Source organism: Triticum aestivum, chromosome 4A (assembly GCF_018294505.1).
Source record: "Triticum aestivum cultivar Chinese Spring chromosome 4A, IWGSC CS RefSeq v2.1, whole genome shotgun sequence".
NCBI lineage: Eukaryota > Viridiplantae > Streptophyta > Magnoliopsida > Poales > Poaceae > Triticum > Triticum aestivum.
In genome coordinates, this window is record NC_057803.1 from 455,611,438 (window position 1) to 455,625,566 (window position 14,129).

At 47.4% G+C, this 14,129-nt stretch overlaps 2 protein-coding genes across 3 annotated transcripts; one reads left to right on the forward strand and one right to left on the reverse strand.

The window, feature by feature from the left end:
* The first annotated feature begins 432 nt into the window (after positions 1-432).
* Positions 433-4,279, forward strand: LOC123086335 (uncharacterized). Of its 2 annotated transcripts, none has more exons than XM_044508086.1 (3): positions 433-1,005; positions 2,989-3,049; positions 3,915-4,279. In XM_044508086.1, the coding sequence occupies exons 1-2, from the start codon at positions 475-477 to the stop codon at positions 3,007-3,009; spliced, it is 552 nt and encodes a 183-aa protein (XP_044364021.1). In that variant the 5' UTR covers positions 433-474; the 3' UTR covers positions 3,010-3,049; positions 3,915-4,279. The 2 variants fall into 2 exon arrangements, with proteins under 2 accessions (XP_044364021.1, XP_044364022.1); XM_044508087.1 differs by having other exon boundaries at positions 3,922-4,279.
* Positions 4,280-4,404: 125 nt separating this feature from the next.
* LOC123086334 (histone H3.v1) lies at positions 4,405-9,808 on the reverse strand. Its single transcript, XM_044508085.1, has 4 exons — positions 9,115-9,808; positions 5,995-6,096; positions 5,090-5,362; positions 4,405-4,795 (listed from the first exon to the last, which is right to left on the reverse strand). The coding sequence occupies exons 1-4, from the start codon at positions 9,643-9,645 to the stop codon at positions 4,604-4,606; spliced, it is 1,098 nt and encodes a 365-aa protein (XP_044364020.1). The 5' UTR covers positions 9,646-9,808; the 3' UTR covers positions 4,405-4,603.
* Between the last annotated feature and the right edge of the window lie 4,321 nt (positions 9,809-14,129).

Consider the following 14,129-nt stretch of genomic DNA (forward strand, 5'->3'; position numbering starts at 1 on the left):
TTGACATGTAGTAAGTTGGTTGTGTAGCGCAGATCTTAAAGCAACATTGAGTGGCTAGGATAACGAGGCCAGGGTGCATATACTCAAAAATCTACATTCGTTATGTGTCGCTATAACCTACTCCTTCCGTTCCATATTACTTGTCGCTCAAACGGATGTATGTAGCATCGAAGTACATCTAGATACATCTATTTTAGAGACAATTAATATGGAACGGAGAAGGGTGGTTAGGGTCTAAAGCATCTTTCCCCCGTTGTTTAAGCAGAAACGGTGTATATCCCCCAGCGGATCCGAGCCTCCAATTTCGTTGCTTGAAGCCATTTCACGGCTTGGATTGGAGAACCACAATTCGAAAAGCAAACCCAACCAAGTTGACCAAAGGCCATAAAACCCAAACCCATCCGGACTCTTCGAGAGAGAGACGAAAAATAAACGCAGTATTTCTGAGTTTTCCTCTCCCTCCCCCCTCCCCCGATGCCGCCCATCTCCCTCCTCCCCCTCCTCCTCCTCCTCCTCGCCGGCGCGGCGGCGGCGGCGGCGCCGGCCGAGCCCCCGACCCCGACCCCGACTCCCGCGCCGGGGAGGAACAAGACCATCTACGAGCTCCTCCCGCTCTTCGGCCTCCCCCCGGGCGTCTTCCCCGCCAACGTCACCGCCTTCTCGCTCGCCGGCAACGGCAGCCTCGCCGTCGACCTCGCGGGCCCCTGCTACGTCCACTTCGAGTACCTCACCTACTTCGAGCCCCGCGTCACGGGCCTGCTCCGCTACGGCTCCCTCACCCAGCTGGAGGGCGTGCAGGTCCGCCGCTTCCTCGTCTGGTTCAGCGTCGTCCGCGTCAAGGTCGACCTGCCCCCGCCCCCGCGCTTCGTCTACCTCGACATCGGCTGGATCACCCGCAAGCTGCCCGCCGCCGACTTCCAGTCCGTCCACGCCTGCGAGGCCGGCAAGAGGCGGAGGCGGTGCCGCCTCTCCTCCGCGCTCGCCGCCGCCGCCGCTTGGTTCCAGGTCTGATGCATTCCGCCCCTCTGCTCCGTTGAGCTGTTTGATTGAATTCCACGGGTTACTGAATTTTGGTCTACTGGATGGATACTAGCTTTGTTGGTAATTTTAGCCCCGATTATTAGATCATAAATTAAGCTGTCGATTCATCTTAGTAGCACTCTCTTAGTTTCGTGGGCGACTTGTGATCTTTCTAGAGGCTTACTCCAGTGGTAGTTGGCTTTGACTAGATGTACATTTCTGAGGTACTGCGTATTGCTGAAGGAAAAAGAGGCTGACAGTCGCCTCCTGTGTTCGGATTTTACATGGAAAACGATAGATGGGACATAATTAATAGCAGATTAGCATGTGTGGTTGCATCCTGTGCATGTTTTCTAGAGTGGTAGTTGGTTCTGAGTGACTGTACATTTCTAGAGGCTTACTCTCGTGTGGTAGTTGGATTTGACTAACAAGCTGATAACATAATTAATTGCAGATTAGCATGTGTGTTTGGGTAAATTGACCTATCAGTTTATTGTAGCACTCTTAGTTTCGTGGGCTGACTTGTGTTCTTTCTAGAGGCTCACTCCAGTGGTAGTTGGCTTTGACTAACTGTACATTTCTGAGGCATTGTGTATTGCTGTTCGGGAAACAAGCTGATAGTTGCCTCATGTGTTCAAGTTTTACATGGAAAACGAAAGATGGGACATATTTAATTGCAGATTAGCATATGTGTTTGCATCCTGTGCAACTTTTCTGGAGTGGTCATAAACTGGATATCCTATATTGAGAGACGTGTTACACATTTACTTGAAAAGGAAAAAACATACAGTGATACAAAACCAGTAAGCAAGGTTGATTGCTGCTAGAGATGCCAATGAAGTGCAATAAGCAGGTTGACATTCATGTCAGTGCCATTTTTGAACTGTGTATCTTCAATGGTGTTACTGCTTAATATTACTAATAGAAAATTGGCTTTGTACCATCTTAATGATGTGTAAACTGGAAAACACCACTTGAATATGAGATAGGTTGTAGGGCCCAGGGATGCTTGGTTAATGTTACTCTTTAGTTTCGTGGGCGACTTGTGTTCTTTCTAGAGGCTTATTCCAGTGGTAGTTGGCTTTGACTAACTGTACATTTCTGAGGTACTGCATATTGCTGATTGGAAAACAAGCTGATAGGCCTCGCGTGTTCAAATTTTACATGGAAAACGAAAGATAGGGACATAATTAATTGCAGGTTATCATATGTGATTGCATCATGTGCAACTTTTCTAGAGTGGTCATAAACATGATATATTCTATATTGAGATGTGTTACAAGTTTACTTGAAAAGGGGAAAAACGGAAGTGCAGAACCAGTAAGCAAGGGGGATTGCTGCTAGAGATATCAATGGAGTGCAATAAGCAAGTTGACATTCATGTCAGTCTTCTGTTTGTGTCGTTGTGCCATTCTTGAACTGTGTATCCTCAATGGTGTTACTGGCTAATACTACTGATAGATAATTAGTTTTGTATACAATCTCAAAGATGTGTATAGACTGAAAAGCACCATTCGAATATGAGGATAGCGTAGGGCCAGGGATATATGGGAGTGAAATGTCTCCAACTAGATGATATTTGCGATGGTATTGAGAAATGCCGCTGTAATAGCAACCATATACTAGATGATTATTTTGCTATTTACCCTCTTCGGCCAAAGTTAAATTTGAGGTTGGTCAATGTATGCACTTCTCTTTGACCAGATATATCATTTGATTATTAGGATGAAAGATCTAAATGGTGTGAAAATAGCTACACTCTTTATGATATTATTTCCTGACTTTGACTTGTCTGCACTAATTTTATTTCAAAAATATTGCACATGGCTTGTAGATAATGCGGTTGGTTATACTTGTACATCAAAGATGTAATCAGAAATATGTCTTTATCATGGCTCCAGAGTTTCAATGCTCTAGCTGTCTGCTGCATTAACTTCCTGTTTCTAAATATTGTTATGAACCTTGCAGGACTTCTTTGCCCAATTTTAGGGGATGCAGAAGGTCTAATTTTGTGGCAGCATCACACGAGGTAAATGCAGAATTTTACTCTCTTTTCCCGCACCCTTTAGTACAACCATGTAGCTGTTCCAATCATCCCTGTTCATACATTTTGATTTCCATGGATCGTCTTCTGTGCGGCACATGTAGTCTGGGGGTATGCATGTAGCTATGGATCTATTGCTGTGACTGAAGAAACATTTTTAAATTGAGCAAAAAAAATATTTCAGAGGCATATGTTTTGTTTTTGCTGCTTCAAAACTACAGAGAACCTTGCAGATTTGCTGGACTCCGTTTCCTCTTGGAAGTCTCGTCATTATGCATTCTTGATCTGATACCCCTAATATAGGGCCTTGCAAGTTCAGTTTAGGTAGCATGCCTTCTGATACTGTTACCTCAAAATAACAAGCATAAAACTGGACATTCCCTCTTCTGGACAAATAACGAGTTTTGGATATCAGTTATTATCCAAAACCTGGTCCGAATGAATCATAATTTATACTACAAATCATGTCTTGTTGCTGGTGAGAGATTTCAGACCATCACCTAGATGTTAGGCATTGAACACGGCAAGTGCAGGATAGCGAGCCGATAATAGCCCAAGGTCACGCCGACAAATTTGGAAAATACCTCTGGAACAAACTAAGAATGTGGCAATGGCCCAGGAGAGCTGTTGATTGTTGGCTTTTTACACCCTTATGTTAATGCTTTACACTTTTATTACAGTTACATAGAGTAAGATTTTTACATTGTTGCTCTTGTTATGTGTACTCCCTCTGTAAAGAAATATAAGAGTGATCTAAACGCTCTTATATTTCCTTACGGAGGGAGTACCTTTTGGTGATTCAGTTAATTTCTGTCCATTTGGACTAATGCATGCTGCCTGCTCTCTGTAGCTTACAGCCTTCCGCGCCCTAAAGGAATTGAAGCACTACACTCCCATTTGTTGATTGTAACACACGGTGTATGTCTACGAGTACTCTGTGCTGCTGTCTGAGCTCTACATTAGACGCGCGATCTTAAGAAAGATTTGTATTGGTTATTTAGTCCGAACCGATGATGCTGTGTGCTCCACGCTTCAATACAATAACACTTCTCAAGTGGTCCGCATCATCATTTGTTGGAGCTTTGGAAGTCTCCACCCAAGTTTCCTCTTTGCGTGCCCCCTCTATGAAAGACAGCAGGAATACATTGTTGTGCTCAGAAACTAAACACAGAACTATATGATATAAGCTTTCAGGCTTTCAGTTTCAGCTTATCCTTTCTGCCATGAACAACCTTCAGTGATGCTGAATATATCGAACCTATGTTACATTGTCAGATTAGGGTAGCAAGTATTCTAGTTTTAATAATTAGAGTGATATCAGATTTCGACCTCGGCTCACGGAGAAGAGAACATGACTCCCTTTTAGCAGCACTGGCACAGATATACAAAATGATACTTCAACATGACCTTGTTCCCTGAGTTGCTCTTCGCAATCTGATAATATTGTCAATAAAGTAACAATGCAAGGAGGAGCACAAAGAGCATTCAAACTATTCAGGGTGACTCATGTACATTGGCCTTCATTCGGGTTTTGTGGAATTATGTTGAACTGGGCGGGCGATAGTCCCTGAATACAGAGGAAGAGCCACCGGATGCAGCAGGGGAAGGCGACGATGCTACAAAGTTGCCTGCTGGTAATGATGCCGAGGGGTGGTGTCCTTGATGCCCGGTACCTGCGAAGCGAGACGGGCTTGCTGTAGAGAAAGGTGCTGGACTTCTTGGAGTGTTGCCCTGTAAGATAACAGGTGGTTTTAGCTCAAAATGGACAAGCACACGGTTCGATCACAGCGATCATTCATATTCTAGAAACACTTAATTCCACCAAAATGATAAATACAAAAGGGAAATCCAAAACATGTAACAACATTCTGAAGCCTGAGAACTTTAAGAAAATCAGGATTTATTGCTGAAATGAAATTACTAATGTAGAGACTCATTTTCGCTAGCAACTTACGTTGATTCATTAAAGCATCCAATAGCAAAATATAGATTTGAGCTCGAAACATGGCCATTGCGAAAACTTACAGGGTTGTGGTTGCGAGAACCGAATGGAGACCTAGCAAAGGAGGCTGTTGAAGGAGAAATACTGTGGACATGATGCAAGGGGCGCCCAGGAGTGCCCTGGTTGGAACCAGCATCTGACTCCCCAGCAAACTCGCTGAAATTGACATCAACGGTCATTCTCGGCACCTGTCTAGGAACACTTCCATCAGCTGTGTTTTCTGGCGGCTGAGGCATGGCAGCACGCAGCGAAGCCTGCATGCTACGTGTTCTGATTTCTTCTTCGGCATTTAAAATCTGTTCAAACAGCCAAAATCAATCTTCCTTAGTACACTGACTAGTAGTGATCACCGCAGATAATTGTTCGAGAAAAATAGAGCATGCGGCCACCAATACATTTGTACTTATTGTATAACTCTATGCATAAAACAAGGTTACATTGCATATGTGGCAATGTGATACTATAACTTGCGGAATTTGAAAGTCTGATACAAATTCCACCCGGTTCTTATGTCAGTTAACATATATAAGCAACTCCAATTACTTTGCAGAACTCTTCCTGTCCAACGAACTTTGTATAATTCAAATTTGTTGAAGTACTTCATTAGAAAACGGTGCATGTTTAAGCTATGAATTTATTATTTATTTAATCAGTTTCGCATTCAGATGGGTAGCAAGTTTACAAGTTTTTGATTCGTATATTTCAAATAGAAGAAAAACTCATTCGAACCAGTGTATTTCAAGTGGCTATTCGAGTAACGATGAAAACAGTCAAAGCCACACACATTACCACCTGAAGTTGTCAACCACCGAATATCACATGGCGTTCAAGGTTCAGTTACTTACGCAGACAGGAACGTAACAGGGGATGAAGAACATAGCAACTTGTTCTGAACCACAAGCGGCAGTCAAAACAATGAGAAAATTACCTGCTTCAGCATCTGCACAAGATCATGCTTTTTCTTACTTAAGGTATCCAGCTTGTCAGTCAACTCTCTCTTCCTTTCTTCAACTCCACCAGGTTGACCCACCTAAAACAGAAATAGGGCTCAGAGGTCTAGATGAAAAAGGAAGGGGAGCCTTGGCGCAGTGGTAAAGCTGCTGCCTTGTGACCATGAGGTCATGGGTTCAAGTCCTGGAAACAGCCTCTTACAGAAATGTAGGGAAAGGCTGCGTACTATAGACCCAAAGTGGTCGGACCCTTCCCTGGACCCTGCGCAAGCGGGAGCTACATGCACCAGGTTGCCCTTTTTTTTTAGGTCTAGATGAAAAAGAGAACAAGCACATATTTGGTGCTGCCAAGCATAATGCACGAAGCTTCCAAGCATAGGCAGTTAGCTTGCAAACAAGAGCAGTATGTGCGGTTAATCAATTCTATTCAGGAATCAGAGAGCACTCAGCAAAATCTCCGTGAAAAACTACTCCCTCCGTCCCAAAATAAGTGTCTAAAGTTTAGTATAACTTCGTACTAGAGCTAGTACAAAGTTAAGACACTTATTTTGGGGCGGAGGGAGTATTAAACTGTTGTTCAGCAGCAACCAGTAATATATTGTATTCTCAGGAAAGAGCTGACTGTTGTCCAGTGTAGCTAAGAAGCTTAATTGTTGAGTAGGAGTAAAACTCAAAAGCATCATTAGTTATCCTGGAAACAGCCTCTTACAGAAATGTAGGGAAAGGCTGCGTACTATAGACCCAAAGTGGTCGGACCCTTCCCTGGACCCTGCGCAAGCGGGAGCTACATGCACCAGGTTGCCCTTTTTTTTTAGGTCTAGATGAAAAAGAGAACAAGCACATATTTTGGTGCTGCCAAGCATAATGCACGAAGCTTCCAAGCATAGGCAGTTAGCTTGCAAACAAGAGGTCTAGATGAAAAAGGAAGGGGAGCCTTGGCGCAGTGGTAAAGCTGCTGCCTTGTGACCATGAGGTCATGGGTTCAAGTCCTGGAAACAGCCTCTTACAGAAATGTAGGGAAAGGCTGCGTACTATAGACCCAAAGTGGTCGGACCCTTCCCTGGACCCTGCGCAAGCGGGAGCTACATGCACCAGGTTGCCCTTTTTTTTTAGGTCTAGATGAAAAAGAGAACAAGCACATATTTGGTGCTGCCAAGCATAATGCACGAAGCTTCCAAGCATAGGCAGTTAGCTTGCAAACAAGAGCAGTATGTGCGGTTAATCAATTCTATTCAGGAATCAGAGAGCACTCAGCAAAATCTCCGTGAAAAACTACTCCCTCCGTCCCAAAATAAGTGTCTAAAGTTTAGTATAACTTCGTACTAGAGCTAGTACAAAGTTAAGACACTTATTTTGGGGCGGAGGGAGTATTAAACTGTTGTTCAGCAGCAACCAGTAATATATTGTATTCTCAGGAAAGAGTTGACTGTTGTCCAGTGTAGCTAAGAAGCTTAATTGTTGAGTAGGAGTAAAACTCAAAAGCATCATTAGTTATCCTGGAAACAGCCTCTTAGGGAAAGGCTGCGTACTATAGACCCAAAGTGGTCGGACCCTTCCCTGGACCCTGCGCAAGCGGGAGCTACATGCACCAGGTTGCCCTTTTTTTTTAGGTCTAGATGAAAAAGAGAACAAGCACATATTTTGGTGCTGCCAAGCATAATGCACGAAGCTTCCAAGCATAGGCAGTTAGCTTGCAAACAAGAGGTCTAGATGAAAAAGGAAGGGGAGCCTTGGCGCAGTGGTAAAGCTGCTGCCTTGTGACCATGAGGTCATGGGTTCAAGTCCTGGAAACAGCCTCTTACAGAAATGTAGGGAAAGGCTGCGTACTATAGACCCAAAGTGGTCGGACCCTTCCCTGGACCCTGCGCAAGCGGGAGCTACATGCACCAGGTTGCCCTTTTTTTTTAGGTCTAGATGAAAAAGAGAACAAGCACATATTTGGTGCTGCCAAGCATAATGCACGAAGCTTCCAAGCATAGGCAGTTAGCTTGCAAACAAGAGCAGTATGTGCGGTTAATCAATTCTATTCAGGAATCAGAGAGCACTCAGCAAAATCTCCGTGAAAAACTACTCCCTCCGTCCCAAAATAAGTGTCTAAAGTTTAGTATAACTTCGTACTAGAGCTAGTACAAAGTTAAGACACTTATTTTGGGGCGGAGGGAGTATTAAACTGTTGTTCAGCAGCAACCAGTAATATATTGTATTCTCAGGAAAGAGCTGACTGTTGTCCAGTGTAGCTTAATTGTTGAGTAGGAGTAAAACTCAAAAGCATCATTAGTTATCCTGGAAACAGCCTCTTACAGAAATGTAGGGAAAGGCTGCGTACTATAGACCCAAAGTGGTCGGACCCTTCCCTGGACCCTGCGCAAGCGGGAGCTTCTTGCACCAGGTTGCCCTTTTTTTTTAGGTCTAGATGAAAAAGAGAACAAGCACATATTTTGGTGCTGCCAAGCATAATGCACGAAGCTTCCAAGCATAGGCAGTTAGCTTGCAAACAAGAGCAGTATGTGCGGTTAATCAATTCTATTCAGGAATCAGAGAGCACTCAGCAAAATCTCCGTGAAAAACTACTCCCTCCGTCCCAAAATAAGTGTCTAAAGTTTAGTATAACTTCGTACTAGAGCTAGTACAAAGTTAAGACACTTATTTTGGGGCGGAGGGAGTATTAAACTGTTGTTCAGCAGCAACCAGTAATATATTGTATTCTCAGGAAAGAGCTGACTGTTGTCCAGTGTAGCTAAGAAGCTTAATTGTTGAGTAGGAGTAAAACTCAAAAGCATCATTAGTTATCCTTACTTATTGGCTTATTCCAACCCAGAAACGGAAGAGACAACCTAGGAATCTCATCCTACTTCCAACAATATGCTAAAAGTCTAGATTCTAAGATAGAAAAGAACCATCACAATACCATGACGAGTAGCAATTCCAAAAATCTACTGTCGGGGCTTCACAAATAGGCATCCACCAATGACATGAATCTAATCTCAAAAAATCTACATGAGTCCCCAAATGAAGGCCATTGTTAGCAGGATGGCAGCTAAAGTTCCACATAGATCAACAGGAAGCTATCAGGAGCCATGAATTACTACGGGCCTCACCTCCGAGTTGGGGTCGAAGCCTTCATTTTCGCCTTGCCCTTCTTCAGGGTCACCATTGCCGCCGGCATCAGCATCTCCGGCGACCACCTCCCCCGCATCGTCCATTTCCACATCCTCCACCGCCCCCTCCTCCTGCTCCTCCTCATCTCCTTGCTGCTGCTCGTCTTGGCCATCTCCCTCCCCCTGTTGATCCTGCACACCCTGCCCCTCTTCCTCCCCCTGCTGCTGCTGCTGCTGCATCTGCACATCATGCCCCTCCTCCTCCTGCCGCTCGGCCTGATGCTGCTGCTGACCCCCGTCCACCTCCGGCGCCTCCCCCACGGCCACGGGCCCCGCGGCGCCGTCGTCCGGGCGGGAGTTGGGGGAGTTGGGCCGGGGAGCCCCGGCGAGGCGGGAGACGGCGAGGGACCGGCGGTGGAGGAGGCGGCGGAACTGGGACGCGGAGAGCGTGGGTGGGGGCACCGGCCAGCGGCGCGCGGCGTCGTCCCCGCCCCGGTGGAGGTTGCCGCGGTACATCGAGATCGCCACCATCTCTGCCTGGACTGCCCGTGCGGAGTGGGGGCTTCGGGTGCGAGCGCCGGCGGCGGCCCCGGGTTTCGGTGAGCCGCCGTTGGGCCTTCACGGCGGATCTATATTTCGCGTTCTCTCCTTGCGGAATTCGGCGCGGGTGCTGACCAAACTCCGGGCCTTCGGATTAGTTGTCGTTGGGCCCTCCCGGTTTTCTAGCTCATTTACTGTTAGTTAGCTTTTAGTTTTTTCTTTTTGTTTTTTTTAGAGAACAGCTTTGAGTTACCTTTTTTTGTGAGGGGTAAAGCCAATTTATTCATCAAAAGCCACAACGAGTGGGATAATTCAAGATCGTGGGGTTGGGCAAACCAAACGTGACGACCTAGACCTAGAGTAAGAGAATGCTTGACTAAATTATGTACTTCATGATGGATAGCACGACCTTCGAAAATGTAATTACGATTGAAAAGAGCTGCTAAAGATTTAATCTCACTAACTATAGCACCATTCCTTCCTCGGTTCCCTTTTGCGATATCAGTGATTACTTGCTTCGAGTCGGAGGATATAATGAAGTTCTGCAGATTGAGATCCTGCGCCAATGTTAAACCTTCCTGACATGCAATTGCTTCCAGTGGTTGGGTCTTCAACACATGGAATAACCAATGTTGAGCTCCCAAGGAAATTACTTGCACTGTCCCGACAAACTGTCGCTGTCGAACCCCCTCTGGTTGATCTCACCTTCGCATCTACATGGATTTTTGTGTGCCCATTTGGGGGAGCTCTTGGGTAGCGCCGTTCGACAATTGGAACACCTGGTGCACTTCCTGTATGTGTTTCTCTGACCACATTTAGCTCACGGATGAACTTCGTAATGAAGGCATATGTGGCCTATGGTGTTTGGAAAATGCCTTCGTCAATAGCTTTGAGACGTGCATGGCAGACTGACCAGAGAGTGACTGCTAGCAAAATAAATCGCTCGTGGGGCAGCGATTCCATCAACGTAAACAACCGGGTGTTTCGCGTTCGGTTCCATCGTTGTCATTGGGGTATGTGCCAGGTCATCATCAACAAGTGCCCATATGCATCTCGACATCGTGCAGTTTATTAATGAATGCCTCCATGAGTCCGGTGCCCCACATAATCCACAGAAGCTATCATGTTCCATGAGTCGATGAGCTCGAACATGTTGTGTAGGCAAGTTTAGATAATCTCCAAAGGAACATCGTATTTCCCCGGGTACCTAGGTCTTCCACAAAGTTTTCCAGGCTCCTTCCTTCATTGATGCCCTAGAAGAACCCGGATTTCCTTCGAGCCATGCTTCCTGACGATGACATGTACCTAGGGTAGGGTCATAGGCCTGACCTAGACACCCTACCCAAGGACACTGCCCTAGAGTCAAAGACATTCAAAACACAATAGAAGAAACCGACTGAGTTCACCAAGGAGTGCAATCCACTCGACCTTCAACCTCACTCGGATACCCCAATTCCATTCGACCAAGATGAAGTCACTCGACCATACAAGAAACCACTCGGCATGCAGAAGGCCTAAAGTCACTCAGGATGGCAACGATCAGGCATTCACTCTGTAGTCTTAAAGATCATTTATAGCTCTTTATAGCCGGCATTACCAGTAACGCCCTGTCTTAATGTACATTGAACCATGTGTAACATGGGATGGCTGGGGTCCTGGCGCACTCTATATAAGCCACCCCCCTCCTCTGGCACAGGGGTTCGCACCCCTGTAACTCTCATGCATAATCCAGTCGACCAAGCCTCCGGGCACCGAGACGTAGCGTTGTTACTTCCTTCGAGAAGGGCCTGAACTCGTAAACCTTGCGTGCACAACTTCACCGTAGCTAGGATCTTGCCTCCTCCTACGTACCCCCTATTCTACTATCAGACTTACTCCCACGATAGTTGGCGCCCACCATCGGGCAGGTGTCTTAGCGACTCCGGTGAGGTTGCAATTTTTTCGATCTCCAGCAACATGGTTTCTGGCGGTGGCTTGGCTCTAGGCCGCGAGATCCGTCTCGGCGCACTCGTTTTCATCGCCGACGACTCCGCCTGGCTCCAAGAGGCCCCTCTCGACGTCGAGGCCCTTCCCATCCATGGGGCGACGCACTTCCGTGCGAGTGCCTGCGGCGTCCTCCTGTGGCAGCCGTCGACCCAGTATCGGTCGGCTCCCGTATCGTCCACCCTTCCGGCTGTATGCCGCCACAAGCGATCCGGTCGGTCGCGACTTCAACGATGGGTGAAGCATGCGGTGGCACGCCAGTCGGCCACCCCTCAAGTCGCGGCAATCGAGCCCGACGAATCTCTCTACGGACTGTTCGACCTGTAGACTGGTTCTGCTGAGACTTTGTCCGAGTGCGGGAGCAGCGACCCGGCGGCGGAGGTCCTGATGGTCGACACGCCGCACAGCCCGCCTGGTTTCCTCCGCAGTCACGGCGGCGATGGTGGCGGCGGTCCATCGCGTGGTCATGACGAGTATCACCCCGAAGCCCTCACTTCGGAGCAGAGAGATGAGCTGCACCGTCGCAACATAGAGGCGCTCCACACTCCCATCATCGGAGAGGTCTCTGAGGCTCGGGCCTTGGAGACTGCACGCCTAGCCACTTTGGCTGAGTGCGCGCGTCTGGAGAACCTCCAACATTCACTCGACGAGCGCGCTCGATGACAGATCCCCGAATCCAGTCGACGACACCGACAGTTGTTTCCGCTTGAACCTCAGGTATACCACACTCCGATCTAGAATCTTATAGTTGCAACCCGTATAGCAGAGTCGATTCAGCTGTCCCAATCAGAGGCTGGAAGACGTTTGATGCAGATCTGAGCATTGCTCCGGGCAGCAGGTGAGCAAAACACAGCCGTTTCTCAGTCGCGCAACAGGATCCACAGTAGGTCCGTAGTGGCGGACACAGTCCAGTCGGCCCACAGCCCAAGATCGCCTTCGTGGCGTGAGGGTCGTGGTCACTGCCAAGAGCAATACCTGGGTTAGAACCACAAGCAGTATGATCATCGACTCGGTCGAGATGACCGCCGTCGAGTGCCAACGCCCCCTCCGAGGGGCGGATCATAAGGGCCTCGGCCTTACGATGAAAGACGCCCATATGGCGACGAGCGAAGGATCCCAGTCGACCAAAGAGAGCCCGAGTTTGATGCAAGATCAATTCTTGTACAAGGTCTGGTCGACAGAAACCAGGCACACAGAGAAGGTCAAGATAGGAATCACCTGAGTGGAGGCAGAGTTCACGTGTCTGGGCCTGAATGTTTCAACAAAGTCACCAGAGCTGCTGAAATTCCGCCCAACTTCAGGTTGGCGACGAGAGTAAGCAAGTTTACCGGTGAGTCGAAGCCCGATACTTGGCTAGAGGATTACCGAGTGGCTGTGCAGATTGGCGGTGGCAATGACGATGTAGCCTTGAAGCATCTCCCCCTGATGTTGGAGGGTTCAGCCAGAGCTTGGTTGAATCAGTTGGCTCTTGGTAGTATCTTCAGTTGGGAAGAGTTGGCCCGACTGTTTGTCAGGACATTTGAGGGCACTTGCAAACGGCCTGCAGGGCTGACTGAATGACAGCATTGTGTCCAAAAACCGAATGAAACCTTAAGAGATTACATCCAGAGGTGGACCACTCTTCATCATACAGTGGAAACTGTGTCACAACACCAAGCAGTCTGCACCTTCAAGGAGGGTGTTCGGTACAGAGAGCTTAACCTGAAATTCGGTCGGACAGGAGATATGACCCTGGCCCGAATGATGGAAATAGCCACTTGGTATGCTAATGGCGAGGAAGAAGACCGACTCCACAGTGGCAAGAACAAACCAGTCGCCGAGGACACCGGAGGAGGAAATTCCAGTCGGAAGCAGAAGCGCAAAGCCGAGCCCGCAGGTCCTGGAGAGGTCATAGTTGTGAATCAAGGGAAATTCAAAGGAAAGCCTAAGGGGCCATGGATCCCCTACAAATTGAAAGATCAAGTGGGAAATAACATGCTTGATTTGTCGTGTCGCATACACACCAAGAAGGATGAAGAGGTAAACCTGATTTACCCCAAGCATACCACTCGACAGTGTCGACCCCTGATTCAGAGCTTCCGAGAGGGCCAGCCCAATGAAAAAGAAAAGGAATATGATAAGGATGAGGACAAAGAAGAGGATGATGGTTACCCCAATGTCAATGCCACTTTAGTGATTTTGGCTGACATCGAGAGCGAAAGTCGACTGAAAGTTATCAACGGAGAGGTAAACATGGTTGCTCTAGCAACGACGACGTATCTGAAGTGGTCAAAAACTCCCATTACATTCGACCAGTCCGATCACCCAGTGCATGTTGCTACCCCCGGGCGCCAATCGTTGGTGGTCGACCTAGTCGTTGGGTGCACACGACTGACCAAGGTCTTGATGACGATGGCAGTGGCTTGAACATTTTGTACGCTAAGACCCTCTGAGGGATGGGCATTCCGATGTCCAAGCTCACTGAGAGCAATATGTGATTCCACGGAGTCATC